This window comes from Phocoena sinus, chromosome 2 (genome assembly GCF_008692025.1).
Source record: "Phocoena sinus isolate mPhoSin1 chromosome 2, mPhoSin1.pri, whole genome shotgun sequence".
Classification (NCBI taxonomy): Eukaryota; Metazoa; Chordata; class Mammalia; order Artiodactyla; family Phocoenidae; genus Phocoena; species Phocoena sinus.
In genome coordinates this window covers 80,861,962-80,877,869 of record NC_045764.1, presented here as the reverse complement: position 1 = coordinate 80,877,869, position 15,908 = coordinate 80,861,962, and the positions used below count along the sequence as shown (strand labels likewise).

The window sequence follows — 15,908 nt, the reverse complement described above, 5'->3', positions numbered from 1 at the left end:
GGGTTCCTGAAGAATCTCCCAGTGCTCATCACTGACCTCTCTCTGTGGGGCACTGGAGAACTTGTTATTTTTCCTAATACTTGTAAAGGAGACTACAGATATTCTGAGGGGGGGAGGGGGGGATCACAAAATGGCAGGTGTGATATATGGGGAGCCTGGACTTGTAGAATGGGGCACAGATGGCATTGCCGCCCAACTATTACCTCTTGGAGAACCTTCCTGACCCCCAGTCTCTAGAATAGACAGCCCAGTGTACTTCAGGAAACTCACACACACCTCCAACACAAGAGAACACACATAACACGTGAACACAGATCCTATGGCCAGGAGTAGACGTATACTAGAGACCCACACTAGGCCAATCAGATTCTCTTTTCTAGGCGTTTGAAATTGTAAAGCTAAAAGAAATCATAGGAAGAGGCAAGAGAATGGAGCAATCACAGAAAAGCAGACCATTTTGGAGCAGTGGATTCAAAGAGTAACCTTGGTTTCTGAATTTAAGTTCCACTGTAGGTCCTTGCTCTAGTGCTTTGTCTTGGATGCCTAGGGATTGCCCCTTGTGCCCTTTCAATAAACTCCCTTTTTATTTGACTTTGAATGCGTCCTGATCCTTGGAGTTAAATCATCTATGACTGAGGCAGAAGTAAAAGGGGTCAGGAGTGGAACTGACTTGGACTACGGTCCTGGGGCTGAGAGAAAAAAAATTTTTTTTGAAAAAGGGAGAACTTCAGGAATAAAAGATATATCAAGGTATCCCAAATCACCACATAGGTTTTTTTTTTTGGGGGGGGGGGGAGGGGTCACTTAACTTTGTTTTACTGTTTTGGTTAATCATTTCTGTTCCTGAAATACTGCTTTCATTTTTTCTTACTACAAAAATACAGTGCAAGTTTTCTCTGATTTTACTTTGGAACTGATTTTTCATAACATTACTATGGAGAAATAATGTTTACAAGTCAATCAACTAGCTTATAAACTCAGAAAACTCAAAACTTGGCTGTCCATATTTTATCAAAGATATCAGCTTTATGAAAACTGAATTTAAGCTGACATTGCATGAGAAAATTATACCTGAAAGTATTTCCTTTGCTCAGCACAAGGTAGATGCTCGTAAATTTGTTAAAGCTCGTCATTTGTTAAATAAATGAAAGAGTAAACAAAAATCTATTTAAGAAAAAGAAAGTGTAACTATCATTGTTATTATTAAATTGTTGAAGGCAAAAGTTAATTTTAATTTACAGTTCCTACATATTTATTTTTCCATTGAGTGTCCATTACTTTTATTTAAAAAGAAAATTCCATTAAAAATTAAGATGTAGAACTAGGAAAAAAAAAAAGAACAAACGTATAAGTACTTAAAGAGAATTAACTGACTTTTGTAAAGCCACGAATTGATGAGACCTTTGCTTTAGAACCAAATTATCTGTATAAGCTGTAAAAATAATAAAATGCATAAAATATAAGAAAGGAATTCATAAAAATCATCCAGTTACATTATGGTTTTTTCTTTTCTGTGGAAATATGGGTTATTTTTCCTTACATTTTTTAAACATTCTGAAATGTTATATGTATAACTTAAATTTATGTGTTATGTTTCACTCTTTATCTTAACTTACTTTGAAATTCTCTGGTGACATCAAAAGACTCGTTACTAAACCAGCTTGCAAAAAGAATTTATGCAAAATTTCTTCAGTAAAGATATCCCACAAGATGACCCATGAGTCCTGGTCCCCAGACACCAGCCAACTTTGGTCTAATTTTGAAGAGAGACCATGTGGATAAAGCAAGGAAGTAACACTGTGGTGATGGCCTTTGAGAACTTTCTGAGGAAGGGAATCTGGAAAACAACCAAACACCAAATAATTAAGAAGAGTTATTTTTGTTCAAGAAATAGTCCAGAGATATTCTTTTATAAATTTTTAATGTAAGGAAACTACATATAATTAAAGGTAGGCAGTTGACTAAGAAAATTAATGAACAACCCTTGGATTCTCTCAAAAGGCAAGTGCCTCATTATAAGCCAGGTCGTGCTTTTGATGGAGCACTAAATCTGGTTGTTCAAAGTCTATTAATTCTTTAAGGATGTTAGCAAGTTACCAATTCCACTGCCATGAAATAGCAAACTCTGTTCTAAAACAGTGAACAATTTATACATTTTGTCTCTACAAAAGTAATCTCAGAACACTACTGCTGTCCTTTAAAACAGCATGACCAAGTCTAGTATAAAAGAAAAGCAAAGTTTCATGGAATATTTTTGCTTTAAAAGATATTACAGATTACCTAGTTCCACCATTTTGTTTTACAGATAAAAGTATCTGAGGCTCAGAGAGGTTAAGTGGCTTGAATCCAAGTGTGAAGAAACACAGCATAATATTTAAGAGCACAGCTTTGCTGTTAACCAAATCTGGCTTTGTTTTTCTCGGTCTATCACTTACTAGATGTGTCACTGTGGACAACTTGCCTTTTCCCTCTAAGCCACAGGTACTGCATCTGAAAAAGTGGGATAATAACAGCACTTACTTCACACAAGACTACTGTGTGGAATAAATAAAATAATGTCCATACTTTCTTAGCACTGGCACTTGGTAGGAACCTAGGTGTTTCATACCATAGCTGTATTAGAACACAGGCTTACTGACACCCAGTTTCCACACTGCTTCTTCCTTCATTATTAGCTAAACCTAAAAAAACTGGAGAGGACCACAGACCACAAACTCTCTTTATTCACATTGAAAATGAGTCCCAAAGAATCATTATTACTTCTATTCCGTCAGGTACCTTCTCGCTTTATATCCACTAGCAAACCAAGATGAATATTAATTCAGATGCTAAAGATCAAATGTAGGTTTCTGCTTGTTTTCAGGATAAGATAAATCAGCCTAGATAAAATATGCTAAGGTCTTAAGCTTTTTTACTAACTTTTAACAGCAGCCATTGAGATGTAAAGTGATGTATTACCTCTCCTTGCTTTATTGCTACTCACTCCTCTATTTCAGTCAATCACTGAATCACTGAAAAGTTAGAACATTTAGTAAGTAGCCAAAGTAAGCTGAGAACAGCAATAGGCAATGTAACAAGTTTCGGTTTTGTTTTGTTTTTTTAATTGATATTTGGTCTGTCAGGACCTTGTAGTCTAGTAGGGTCCATACAATGAAAAGTGGTATACAAATTTACCTACACAGCCCCAAATCTCAATCACCTCCTATATTTCTTTCCTTTACATAAGACAACTTATTGCATAATGGTCTTTATTTAAGAGATTTTCACTGTTGCAGTGCACAAAGATATATAAGAACACATTTACATTTCATTACCAAAAAAAATTAAAACAGGAAGATACCACTTTCTCCTGATTGGCAAATATTAAAAAATTGAATAGCACAGTAAGTTGGCTAAGGCTTGGGGGAAAAGGTATTCTCATACATCTGTGTTAGTGGACACACATGTATATTGATGTACTTTGGAGAACATTTTAAGATATATTTTCAAAATTAAAAATACACATAAAGGTTGATCTAGTAATTCTACTCCTGGAAATTAATACTATACATATACCTACATATATGTGCAAAGATAGTTAATTCTGCATTGTCTATAGTAGCCAAAGACAAGAAAAAACTTGAACACTCATCATAGGAGATTTTTTAAATTAGAATTCAATCATTATTAATCATTTAAAATTAAGTCATAAAGAATGTGCTCCAAAATATTTTATTAAGGACATTTTAGTAAAGTGTGTAGAATGTGGTTCTATTTTTATAATATAATTAAAAGAATGTATACTGCTCTTTTGTTATATGCTTATATATGCATAGGAAATTTCAAAAAGTGTATAAAGAAACTTATTAGCACTTGCCTTCGGTGATCTTCCTGGAAGATCAAAGAAGGAGAGAAATGTATTTCTCATTGTATAACCTTCTGTTTGACTCTTTAAAAAAACCTATATGTGCGTTTTACTTTAACATTAAAACATGCACAAATTTATTAGCAAATACCTGTAATTTTCTTAAGCTTCAGCGATCTTCTTAGTATAGCTTATTAAAGTTGAAGCTTAGGTAAATTAAATAAATAGGGTCAAATAAAATTCAATGACCTTTTAGTAAAGAACCGCCTTCTAGAAGTCCTGCTTTGGCAGCATTCAAAGCCTGTGTAATGAAAATTGTCCCATCTTCACAGCCACATATTAGTTTATCAAGACTTGGAACATACTCTGATGAAGTGACAACCACAATTCCATTCTCATCTCTAAACCCAGAGAAGTAGTCAATAATACTTTGTGACATGGTATGATGCTTATCAAAATTATCTTGAAGGGTCCAGGTGGTAGTTATTGGTATCTCTAAAAGGAAAACACATAAGGGAAAATTTGGTTTATAAATTCATCATAGATATAGAAAATATTATCAAGGCACCATGCTTTGGGGAACATAGAGACTCTTTTGCCATCCTAACTGTACGTTATAGGCAGAAAAGTTCTGCCATCCATTGCTTTCACTCCAAATGCTATTTTATTGATTCTTTCTCCCTCAAGGAGCCTCGGAAGAATAGATGTGTATTAGTGCATTCATTTTAGACTTAAGTCAACTGAAAAGAACGGAGAAACTCTTTTGAATAGAGAAATTGGTTGAAAAGGGGTACAGGATATGGACATGACAAATTCAAAAATATGAATATGGTCTATCAGTCTATCCTATATTCATATTGTCAACATTCATTTCAAGTCTATAAAACATCATTCATGTTAAGTTGATGTTAATTTGAATTACACTTGTTGCATTGTTGTGTAAGATCTATAAGCGTCATGTTTATACTACTTTTATGTTAGCATCTAATGCATAGTGGTACATGAGAACTTTTTCTTGTTTGTTGACTCATATTACTCAACTTAAAAAAAAAAAACACTGAGTTAATTATAAAGTAGTTCTCAGAAGACAAGTGATTAGAAATAGAAATTGTCTTACCTTTAGGAGAACCATCAAACTTGGATACAGGAACATCAGGGATGTGCCACAAAGTAATTCTTCCTGAGACTTCTCCAGAGAAAAGTACCTTATAAAAAGGCTCTTTCCTTTCATTCATGTAGCCCATAACAAAGGGAAGGCTCTGGTCCAAATAAAAAAGTTAGCATTTATGTAGAAAAAATATCTTCAGAAAAATCTATATAATGGCAGCCACTGTTTTTAAATGAAGGAACAAGACTTCATAGATGAACTAAATTATTTCCATTTATGTCCCACTGTTTAAAAAATTTCAAGTAAATTAAGTGAAATGGTCCTCTTACTCAAAACAAAAAAGTTTTTATGAAATAAGAAGCAAAGTCATCAGCTAGATTTCAGAGAGTTAATAAGAATAGTTAACATTTATTGAACACGTTCAGTGTATGTATTACATATACTGTTAGGGTCTTTGCATGTATTCAGTTAAGTAGTCCTCACAATAATCCCGTGAAGTTGGTACTATCATTGTCTTCATTTTACAGATGAATAATCTGAGAGGGAAGAGGTTAATTTATTTAAGGTGATATAGATGGCAGTGGGCTTTTGAGTCCAGTAATTCTGACTCAAGAGCCCACGTCCTGATGACAGTGCCGTACCGTCCACTGAGGAGGTCTGATTTCTTTATGATCCCTTCAGTTCCAATTGTCAGTTAAAATAGCAACAACTAATATTTGTGTGGTAATCTTGTGGTATTATTATGCTTTCTACTTTCTTTTGACCATTTTTCAGATTTAACATACTTGATTTCAAACTTCCCAAATGGCCACAAAGAAAAATGAATTCATAACTTATATAGATAGATAGATAGATAGGTAGATAGATAGATACTAGTAAAAATAAATGTATAAGTTATAATTAACATAAATATATTTATATATATAAATATATAGTTTTGTTGTGGCACAGTATGAATATTGGGTACCAGAGCTCTTAAAGATACACTTTCACTAGTGAATGGGTTCAGAATCTCCCTAGTACCTCAGTGCAGTGTAGAGGTTCTTTGGGCAGACCTGTATATAGAGATTACACACAAGGGATCAAAATGATTAAGTGATTAGAAAAACAAAAACAAAACCCTCTTTTGATGTACAAATAAAAGGCACCCTGAAAAGAAAGCCAACTGCTGGTGCTAGAATTAAAGAAGCCTAAGAAAATGATAGTTTCTAGTCAGAAAACACATGTTTGAAGGTCCAGACTTAGTTATTTTAGTGGAAAAATTCTATAATGTAGCTCTAGAGAATATTAAGGGCCCAAATATTGCTACATTTAATCCTTACAACAAAGCTACATAGTAAATAATCATTATTATTATTTCTGTTATAGAGATAAGGAAACTAAGACGAGAGGAGAATAAGAAACTAATTCAAGACCAAGATATGTAATCCTCTATAGTCCCAAGAAATGAGAGCATTGAAGAAAAACAGTTCCAGTGAAGTGAGTTCTCTGAATAATTTTTTTTTTTAAAGATTCAGAAGGCACTTTGGGGTCTTATACTTCTCAAGGCCACCATTTTTGTAGGTGTTAGAAATGGTACAATAAAACTTGGTTAGATTGGCTTCTCAAACTCTCTCAACCTTTGGGAACCTTAAAATTGAGTAGTCCAGCTCTCTCATGATTTTGATATGAGGATGACGCTCCAGAGAGGCTGGGTGGTTACTGAAGTTGGTCACAGCACATCTCCTCCCTCCCAGCAAAATGTGCTGCCCCTACAGCCCATGCTCCCCATACGCTGTTACTCCCTCTACGCTCACTTCTGTACTACCATTCCTCACTTGCTCACACCCACTCCTTGACACCTCAATCCTCCTCCTTTCCAGTAGTTTCCTCTCTAGTTCACATGAAAACTCCCTCAAAGCCCCTTATCATGTGATTCTGATTTTTCGTCACAGTACCCAGTACCCATCACAAGAAGTACCCATCCTCCAAGAGGTATTAAAATAGTCATTAACAGTGAATTAAGTTTCATTAGGTCCCATTTGTTTACTTTTTTTTAATTTCCATTTCTCTAGGGGATGGGTCAAAAAGGATCTTGCCGTGATTTATGTAAAAGAGTGTTCTGCCTATGTTTTCCTCTGAGAGTTTTATAGTGTCTGGTCTTACATTTAAGTCTTTAATCCGTTTTAGGTTTATTTTTGTGTATGGTGTTAGGGAGTGTTCTAATTTCATTTTTTTACATGTAGCTGTCCAGTTTTCCCAGCACCACTTATTGAAGAGACTGTCTTTTCTCCATTGTATATTCTTGCCTCCTTTATCAAATAAGGTGACCATATGTGCGTGGGTTTATCTCTGGGCTTTCTATCCTGTTCCATTGATCTATATTTCTGATTTTGTGCCAGTACCATACTGTCTTGATTACTTTAGCTTTGTAGTACAGTCTGAAGTCAGGGAGCCTGATTCCTCCAGCTCTGTTTTTCTTTCTCAAGACCTAATGAAACTTAAAAACTTTTGTACAGCAAAGGAAGTCATAAGCAAGAGGAAAAGACAAACCTCAGAATGGGAGAAAATATTTGCAAATGAAGAAACTGACAAAGGGTTAATCTCCAAAATATATAAGCAGCTCATGCAGCTCAATATCAAAAAAACAAACAACCCAATCCAAAAATGGGCAGAAGACCTAAATAGACATTTCTCCAAAGAAGATATACAGATGGCCAACAAACACATGAAAGGATACTCAACATCACTAATCATTAAAGAAATGCAAATCAAAACTACAATGAGGTATCACCTCACACCAGTCAGAATGGTCATCACCAAAAAATCTACAAACAATAAATGCTGGAGGAGGTGTGGAGAAAAGGGAACCCTCTTGCACTGTTGGTGGGAATGTAAATTGGTACAGCCACTCTGGAGAACAGTATGGAGGTTCCTTAAAAAGTAAAAATAGAACTACCATACAACCCAGCAATCCCACTACTGGGCATATACCCTGAGAAAACCATAATTCAAAAAGAGTCATGTACCACAATGTTCACTGCCGCTCTGTTTACAATAGCCAGGACATGGAAGCAACCTAAGTGTCCATCAACAGATGAATGGATAAAGAAGATGTGGCACATATATACAATGGAATATTACTCAGCCATAAAAAGAAACGAAATTGAGTTATTTATAGTGAGGTGGATGGACCTAGAGTCCATCATACAGAGTCAAGTAAGTCAGAAAGAGAAAACAAATACTGTATGCTAACACATATATATGAAATCTAAAAAAAAAAAAAAAAGGTGATGAACCTAGGGGCAGGACAGGAATAAAGATGCAGACGTAGAGAATGGACTTGAGGACATGGGGAGGGGGAAGGATAAGCTGGGACGAAGTGAGAGAGTAGCATTGACATATATACACTACCAAATGTAAAATAGATAGCTAGTGGGAAGCAGCCGCATAGCACAGGGAGATCAGCTCGGTGCTTTGTGACCACCTAGAGGGGTGGGATAGGGAGGGTGGGAGGGAGATGCAAGAGGGAGGAGATATGGGGATATATGTATATGTACAGCTGATTCACTTTGTGATACAGCAGAAACTAACACACCATTGTAAGGCAACTGTACTCCAGTAAAGATGTTAAAAAAAAAAAAAGACTCTTAAAAAAAAAAGCAAAAAAACAAAAACAATTATCTTGTGGTAAATGCCTGGATTCAAATCCTGGTTTTAGCACATACTAACTCTATTAAAAGAGCCAATTACTTGATTTAGGCAATTTACTTAACATCTCTATATCACATTTTCTCTAACTGTGAAAGAAGGCTAATAAATAAAAGCACCTACTATATGGGATTACTGTCAGGATTAATGAGTTGATAAAGGTAAGGTGCTTAGTATGGTTCCAGGCATGTGGGACATACTCAATAAGCAGTAACGATTCTTATTATCCATTCTCAAAACAAATGAGAAACTCACTCGAAAGTCCATTCCCAGACTCTGGGGCCAAACTGCCTAGGTTCAAATCCTGGGAATTAACCTTCCTGAACATCAGTTTCAAAATGGGGTCATGGTGGAAACTCATGTAAATAAGGCAGTGCGTATGTTTAATGATAATAAGGACTGAAAAAAGAAGTTACCCATCATCGTCATTATCATTACTCTTAGTTCACGCATCCAAATTCCTTATCTGCAATCCTCAGGCTGTTTCTATCCCATCTACTCCCACCTCAACACTGCTATTTTACTCCACAGCTAAGACCCTGGGAAGCCCAGTTCCTCGCCTCAGCAGCCAGGACCCTTACCACAAGTTTCAGTGATCATCAGCTATGATTTCAAGCCAGGGAGACTTTCCTAAAGCTGTTGGAATGAAGGAGGAGTCCCCATTTTTGCTACTACAACTCCATCAGCAGGTAAGTTCCTGGCATCACATGAGAACATGTTACTGTCACACACTGGGATTTAATTCTATGGCATCACTCCAAAAGACATGTTTACAGAGCATAATTCTCTAAGATCATTGTGTCTATCAAACTCACCTCCCTACACCATGAAAATGCCTTCATTACCTTGTAACTGCATGAAACAGTAAGAAGTCTTATATTTAGTGAATATTGGTGATGTTTTGAATAGGGAGAACAAGGTCTGAATTTAGTTTCTTGGCCGGATAAAGGGCAAGCAAAGGTCTACGGATGCGTAGACCAGCTTCTTTTTGTTTCAGATTATTCTGTTCATTTTCACTGGCTTCCAAGTACTTCCCACTTTTAAGATACAGAAACAGCTGTGGTTGTCTAAACAAGAATTATACATCGACAGAAGACTCACAAATCTATACCTTCACCTTTTTTTTTTTTTTTTTTTTTTTTTTTTTTTTTTTTGCGGTACGCGGGCCTCTCACTATTGTTGCCTCTCCCGTTGTGGAGCACAGGTTCCGGACGCGCAGGCTCAGCGGCCATGGCTCACGGGCCCAGCCGCTCCGCGGCATGTGGGATCTTCCCGGACCGGGGCACGAACCCGTGTCCCCTGCATCGGCAGGTGGACTCTCAACCACTGCACCACCAGGGAAGCCCTGCCTTCATCTTTTGAGACACAAAGCAGGGTGGCTTCCCATAAGATTAGTATTTTTTTAAGTTAATTTGTAATCGCTGTTCTTTTTCCTCATAGTTATGTATAGCATTGATATTTGCAGTAGACGAGAAGCTCCTAAAGGACATTTCTTATATCTAGCTTTTAGGGCAAACTGTGCTTTGTAAAAATGCATTCAGGAGCTAAAAAGGAAAAAAAGGGAAAGTCCTTTAAAAAATAACTTAAAATCCCTTTCTGAGTAAACCACAATAAAGCTTTTGTGATCAACAGCAAAACAAGGCTCTATTGCAACCCACGAATGACTTTAGAAATAGTGTTCCACACCATAACTCTAAAGTTTGCCTATGCCCTAATGGCACTTGGAGTTCTAATTTTTGGCTGACAGTCTTAATCAAGTTTTTGCAACAAAAGCTCACAGATATGTTAAAGAGGTGATACTGAACCATAGGATTTGCCGCAGCTATGCTGCCTAATTAAGCAAACCATCACTGTAAAACGTAACATGCTTCGTTGTTTGACACATCAATAATTCAAAACTCCTCCATTCTCCATGAAATACCTTTTTGGATAATTAACTGATGACTAAGTCCAATAGGTTAAAAAAAAACACTTTCATTGACACTAAAGTAAACTAACTGCTTAAATTTTCAGGCTTCATAGAGTGTCAAAGATATAATTCAGTCAAGTGAAAACCCACAATTACATCCTCAACTCTCTGCCAGGAATCATAGTTATATTTGTTTTAACAAGAAAATTTATTCAGAAGAATAGCTAAATGCATGTGAAAATGATCTCAATATCCAGCTTCCTTAAGAATAAAAAAAAGCAGGATATAAGCCATTTGATAAACTTTAAAAAATGAAGTAGATACATCAAAATGTTAATAACTTTGTATCAAACTATCTGTTAGAAAGGTCAGTGGAAAAAATGTGTATGCATATATATATGGTGGGGGAGAGAGAGAGAGAGAGAATGAGAGAGGGAGAGGAAATAAATACGGCGAATGGTGACAATTGGTGAATCTAGGTAAAGGGTATATGTCTGGTCATTGTACTATTCTTACAACCTTTCAAATATTTGAATATTTTCCAATTAAAATAAGTAAATATAAAAAATAAAAATATTCATAGTGAATATGTATGGTGGTAAAATTAGAAATTTTAATTCTTCCTTTTTTATCATTTATAATTATTCCATAAGAAATATGTATTGTTTAGTTAAGCAGACTTAAAAAATAACTTTTCTAAAGGCAAAGTTTTCTTCAGTAGCCATTAACAATTAGATTTAATTTTCTCGTTAACAACTTGATGTGATTCTTCAATTCAATTTTTTCAAGACAGACTCTGTTAGAGACAAAGCAACACTTATCTGAGAAGTGGAGTGAAACAGCTTTGAGGCAGTCATTCTTTTCTTGCATTACCTTATTTTCCTGCACAGAAGTAGAGCACAGTAAATGAGGATAAATGGTCTCTTTAAGCACTCTTCCATCAGCAGGGTATATGCTTTTTGAAAGCCCACTGCATAGTGAAAAATAAAAAGCAAAGTTTAGAACTTTGGGGTTCTTTATTCGTTTTTTTCCCCTCCCACTTTCAAAAGCCGGATGGTACCATTCAAGTTTCTAAACTCTAGTTAGAAATTGTTGGGTTAATAATTACAAGTGACTTTTTGAAAACCCAGCACCAGCTGTACAAGTTATACATGGTTAATCTCATTCCTTCATCCCCTGCTGTTTTATACAAAGGCTGAAGCCTACCAAGCCCAGAGTAAATCTTCTAGTGCCAAAGTTGTTTTGTTCTGGTTTTTGATCATGGGCAGCATGTGGGGATTTTTCCATAATAAACCTCCCAAAGTTCATTTTCTACCTGAATGTTTTGTATGCCGCTCCCATCTGAGCCCACCTGTTCAGCAGCTGATAGATATAACTGTGACCATCTTCTGTCCAAATGATGATTCTGTGAGCGGCAAGCACCTCTCCACCAGCAAAGAACTGCCCGCTCCCACTAACTTCAGTCCAAAGAAGAGAAAAATCACAATAATCGTAAACCTAAAATACAGAATGAATGATGCCCATTAACAGAAGCTTCCAATCTAATCTACCGAGGAGAAAGATAAATTATGCTTATCAAGACTATTTAGATAACAGTGTTAATGCAACAACATATTAATTATTAATATTAAGTATTAAGTATCATAACAGGCCACACTATACTCATGGACCAAGATAATATTTCACTCGTACTTATTTTTTCACATTTATCCTAGGTAGGTTTCAGTGGACAAACCATCCGACAGTATCATTCCAGAATGTGCCCATTATGCACAGAGACCAAAAATCCCAAATTTTCTATGCAATTTTATTCTTTCCATATGTATAGTCAAACCTAAACATTTGAAAAATTTATTACACACAAAAGAAGTTGATACAATAGAAATCCTAAAGTACATGCTGAACCATCTACTTTACATTTTAGTTCAAAAATATAAGCCTTTAAGTAAGACAATATAGTTTTGTTAACTGAGCCAAGTATATGAAACATTAGAGAAAAAAAGGATGCTATCAAATGATAGTAACTTAGCTTTCCTTTCTTCTTGGAGATGTCAGTGAATATATTCACAAGAAAAGAATGTATATAGTCCCTAAAGTCAAATGTAGTGACAAAGCAGAAAAAGAAAAAAAATATAAAAATAAGACCAATGTATGTAGGTGAAAAGTATTAGTTTTCTTTCTAACTATAAAGTGCAGGCATCAACTCTTTAAAATAATCTGAGACAAATGCTCACTATTATAATAGTTTGTTATTAATAAAATTAGGATATACTTTATATATACAATATCCTGGGAAGGAAAATTACCCAGTGTAGTGAGAGGAAAACTGATAAAATTCAGTCATAAAAGACAAGTAATTCCCTGCTGCGGTAATAATATTATAAAAAGTTTGTATCATATTTAAAACACATTCTTATAGTTGTTGCACTGAACAAGATAAAAATCAAATTACATTTGTGTATCACTGGTACTTATTATGTTATTTTATAATACCTTCCAACATTTAGAAAATACCACCAGTAGAAGTCTCTCTGTATACGTGCAAAATCGTATTGTCCGGCAGTTCAGGGAATTAAGAAATTTGGATTCCTTTTCATAAACATCTTGCTTTTCCTTCAAAAGGAATAAAAACGTTTTAGTACTAGTTCTAGTTAATTTATATAAAACTGTATTAGAAGACTGCTCCCCTCTAAACCTGAAGTAGATCACACTGTTATTATAAAAAAGCACCCAACTTTCCTTTTGAGTTTTCTGAACTAAGAAAGTTACTTTGCAAAAGAAACCATGAAAAGGAAACCCACTTGAATTCAAGAATTCATTATATACAATCATTCAACAAACATTCTGTCGGGAAATTTGCTGCAGGATACTGAGAATATAAAGATATGAATAAGTTACTGACTTTCAGATATGGCAGAAAGATAAAACAAAAAAAAGGAAAATAATTTTTTAAAAAACCTTTGCAGTATCTTAATTGCTAAAATAGAAAAACAAACAAAATGTTTTGAAAAGACAAAAGCGTAGCCAGCACAGAACACCTACAATACTATGTTCTCAGTAAGTTTCTGATAATGCTGGGTGTGTGTTTTTTGCGCTCAGTATGCCAACACAATTCCCAGGTTTTCCCAACCAAGAAATTCTGAAGGATAGTCCAGAGTATGGGGCAGTTGAAACAGTTCTGTCAACCGCACAAATTCTATGACTGTTCTTTTGTCCATCACCTCGACTTGTAGCCTGATGCCAGGGAGCAGATGAATATACTGGACTCCCAGTGTATGTTACCCCCATTGCCACAGCTCACAAAGAGCCAGAAGAAATGGGGTCTTCTGCTGTAAGGGACAGAGAAATATTACACGATGAATTTTTTATATTAAATTATAATCAATGTTTGTGTGTGTGTGTGTGTGTGTGCGCGCGCACATGTGCATGTAGATAAAAACATTTGTATACATACAGAGAAAAGGTTGGAAAGATACCATGCAATTGTTACCAATGCTCACAACTTAGAAGAGAGATAGGGAAAAAGTACATGGACATAAAACTTATATACTTCTACATTATTTGGACTTTTAACAATGAGAATGTAACACTCTTATAATTTAAAAAATGTCAATACATATGCTTGAAATTGGAGAATAAAGGATATTTTCACAAGCCAACCTGAATGCTGTTGATAGATGAAGAGAGATCCCATACTTTGAGCTCACCAGCTACTGACACTACCAAGAGAGAATCTTCTGTAAAAACAACAAAGGTCATATATAAGCTGACCACTGTTATAACTGGTTACTCTAAAGATCATTTCATAGTCATTTAAGGATTATGCAGGGCATGTGGGTAGAAAATACTCAGCTGTTTTTTTAATTAAAAAAGTAAACATTTTAGATCACATTCTAAATTTGTTTTGCAATTTCAAAGTGACACCCATGTAAAAGGAGAGCACCACTAAAAGCAGAACCACATTGCAAACCATCACTCTGGCAATACTAATTACACCTTCCTATTTCAGAAATAAGTTAGGAGCCAGCCTTCCCTCATTACAGGAACTGAATTCTCTTCATTACTACATCCAGAAGATACAGCATGGCAAATCCAAGAGTCCTGTTAATCCACAACAAACACCTGCTTGTCACTCTTAAAATGTATCAAAGCAGAACTGGGTCATGGAAACACAGTGTCTCCTCTTTCCACTTCCTCATGACCTCTTGCTGACTTTCCAGTGATTTGAACCACTGGGATGGATGTTCTCAGTTTTTCTTGATCTGGCTTAGAGAGCTATCCCTACCAGTAGGTAAACATAAAGAAGCATTCTGAACTCTTGCCCAGTAATTTAACAAATAATTCAAAGGTGATATGTTTATACGCTATCTCTAGCGTTAGATAATACCTAACTCTTACCTTGAATTCTCATGGAGTGAACAATGCACATGCAGTTGATCCAATCCGGAGACTGAGATGATACGAAAGTGTGAATAATAACCAAACTTTTGGCATCAATTATAAGAACATCTTGATATTCTCCACAACACAGAAGCCAGCCTTCTCCTATCATCCGGAATGAGCAGTGGTAATACTATGCAAATTGAATTCAAAGCAAAAGTTTAATTATCACTAGCAATTAACATAATTTTGGCTGCGGTGAAGGCTTCTCTGGATTTTAATTTTATCATCTATTCAACTAAGGTATTAGGCTAAATAACAACTAAAATTTCTTTTAGTTCAATTATTCTACACTTCTGAAGTGTTAATTTTGCCGTTTATCTGACTTGCATTTGGTCATTTTTCTGGAGAAGGGGACTCTTTTGGGAAGAATTAATCTTATTCCAAATCATGGAAAGCTCACAATTATATTAATTCTGAAATGCTATGTAGAACTGAACAACAAAAAACAGGTTTCTTACCCTAGCAACACTGCTGCATCTTAGGAAGAAATAAAAATGTTTGAAAAGCATTTGAGGAATTTTTGTGCCAAATAAATTTTGAGAATGGCTTTTATTAAAGTTTGAGTAATATAATCTACCCTTGACAAGCTCTCTCGCTATTCAGGTTTTGATCCCAGAAAGGAGTTCATGAATGTTTCAATGCAAGTCATCAATGCTAAAAGCAATGCATACAATATAAAGAACAGTGTCAGTACCATGGAATCATGCGACTACCTTACGTATGCTTGGAGTCCACATACCAAAAGCCAAAATCTCTTTTAAATATTGGGAAGTTATTGTAAAGATTAAAGCTGTGCCTCTTGCTCTGTTTTCATAAATAAGAAATTCAGAACCTATTCATCCAAAAAAGGTTTAAACTGGAAGCAGAAAAAAAAAAACTTTTTTGCTTTATAAAACTGTATGTCAATAAAATGG

At 35.3% G+C, this 15,908-nt stretch overlaps 1 protein-coding gene across 5 annotated transcripts in view; it reads right to left on the bottom strand.

Annotated features, from left to right (window-relative positions):
* The window catches only part of WDR72 (WD repeat domain 72), a 211,370-nt gene that overhangs the window by 163,997 nt on the left and 31,465 nt on the right, over positions 1–15,908 (bottom strand). For all 5 annotated transcript variants that reach the window (XR_004348550.1, XM_032623443.1, XM_032623444.1 and 2 more), the window contains 8 exons: positions 14,950–15,124; positions 14,212–14,288; positions 13,045–13,164; positions 11,903–12,048; positions 11,425–11,521; positions 4,962–5,103; positions 4,094–4,339; positions 1,617–1,837 (listed from right to left, as the gene is read on the bottom strand). Coding sequence is in view for 4 of the 5 variants with exons in the window: in XM_032623443.1 (XP_032479334.1) it covers positions 1,617–1,837; positions 4,094–4,339; positions 4,962–5,103; positions 11,425–11,521; positions 11,903–12,048; positions 13,045–13,164; positions 14,212–14,288; positions 14,950–15,124 (1,224 nt within the window). In the remaining variant the exon portion in view is untranslated. The remainder of the gene's footprint in view (positions 1–1,616; positions 1,838–4,093; positions 4,340–4,961; positions 5,104–11,424; positions 11,522–11,902; positions 12,049–13,044; positions 13,165–14,211; positions 14,289–14,949; positions 15,125–15,908) is intronic.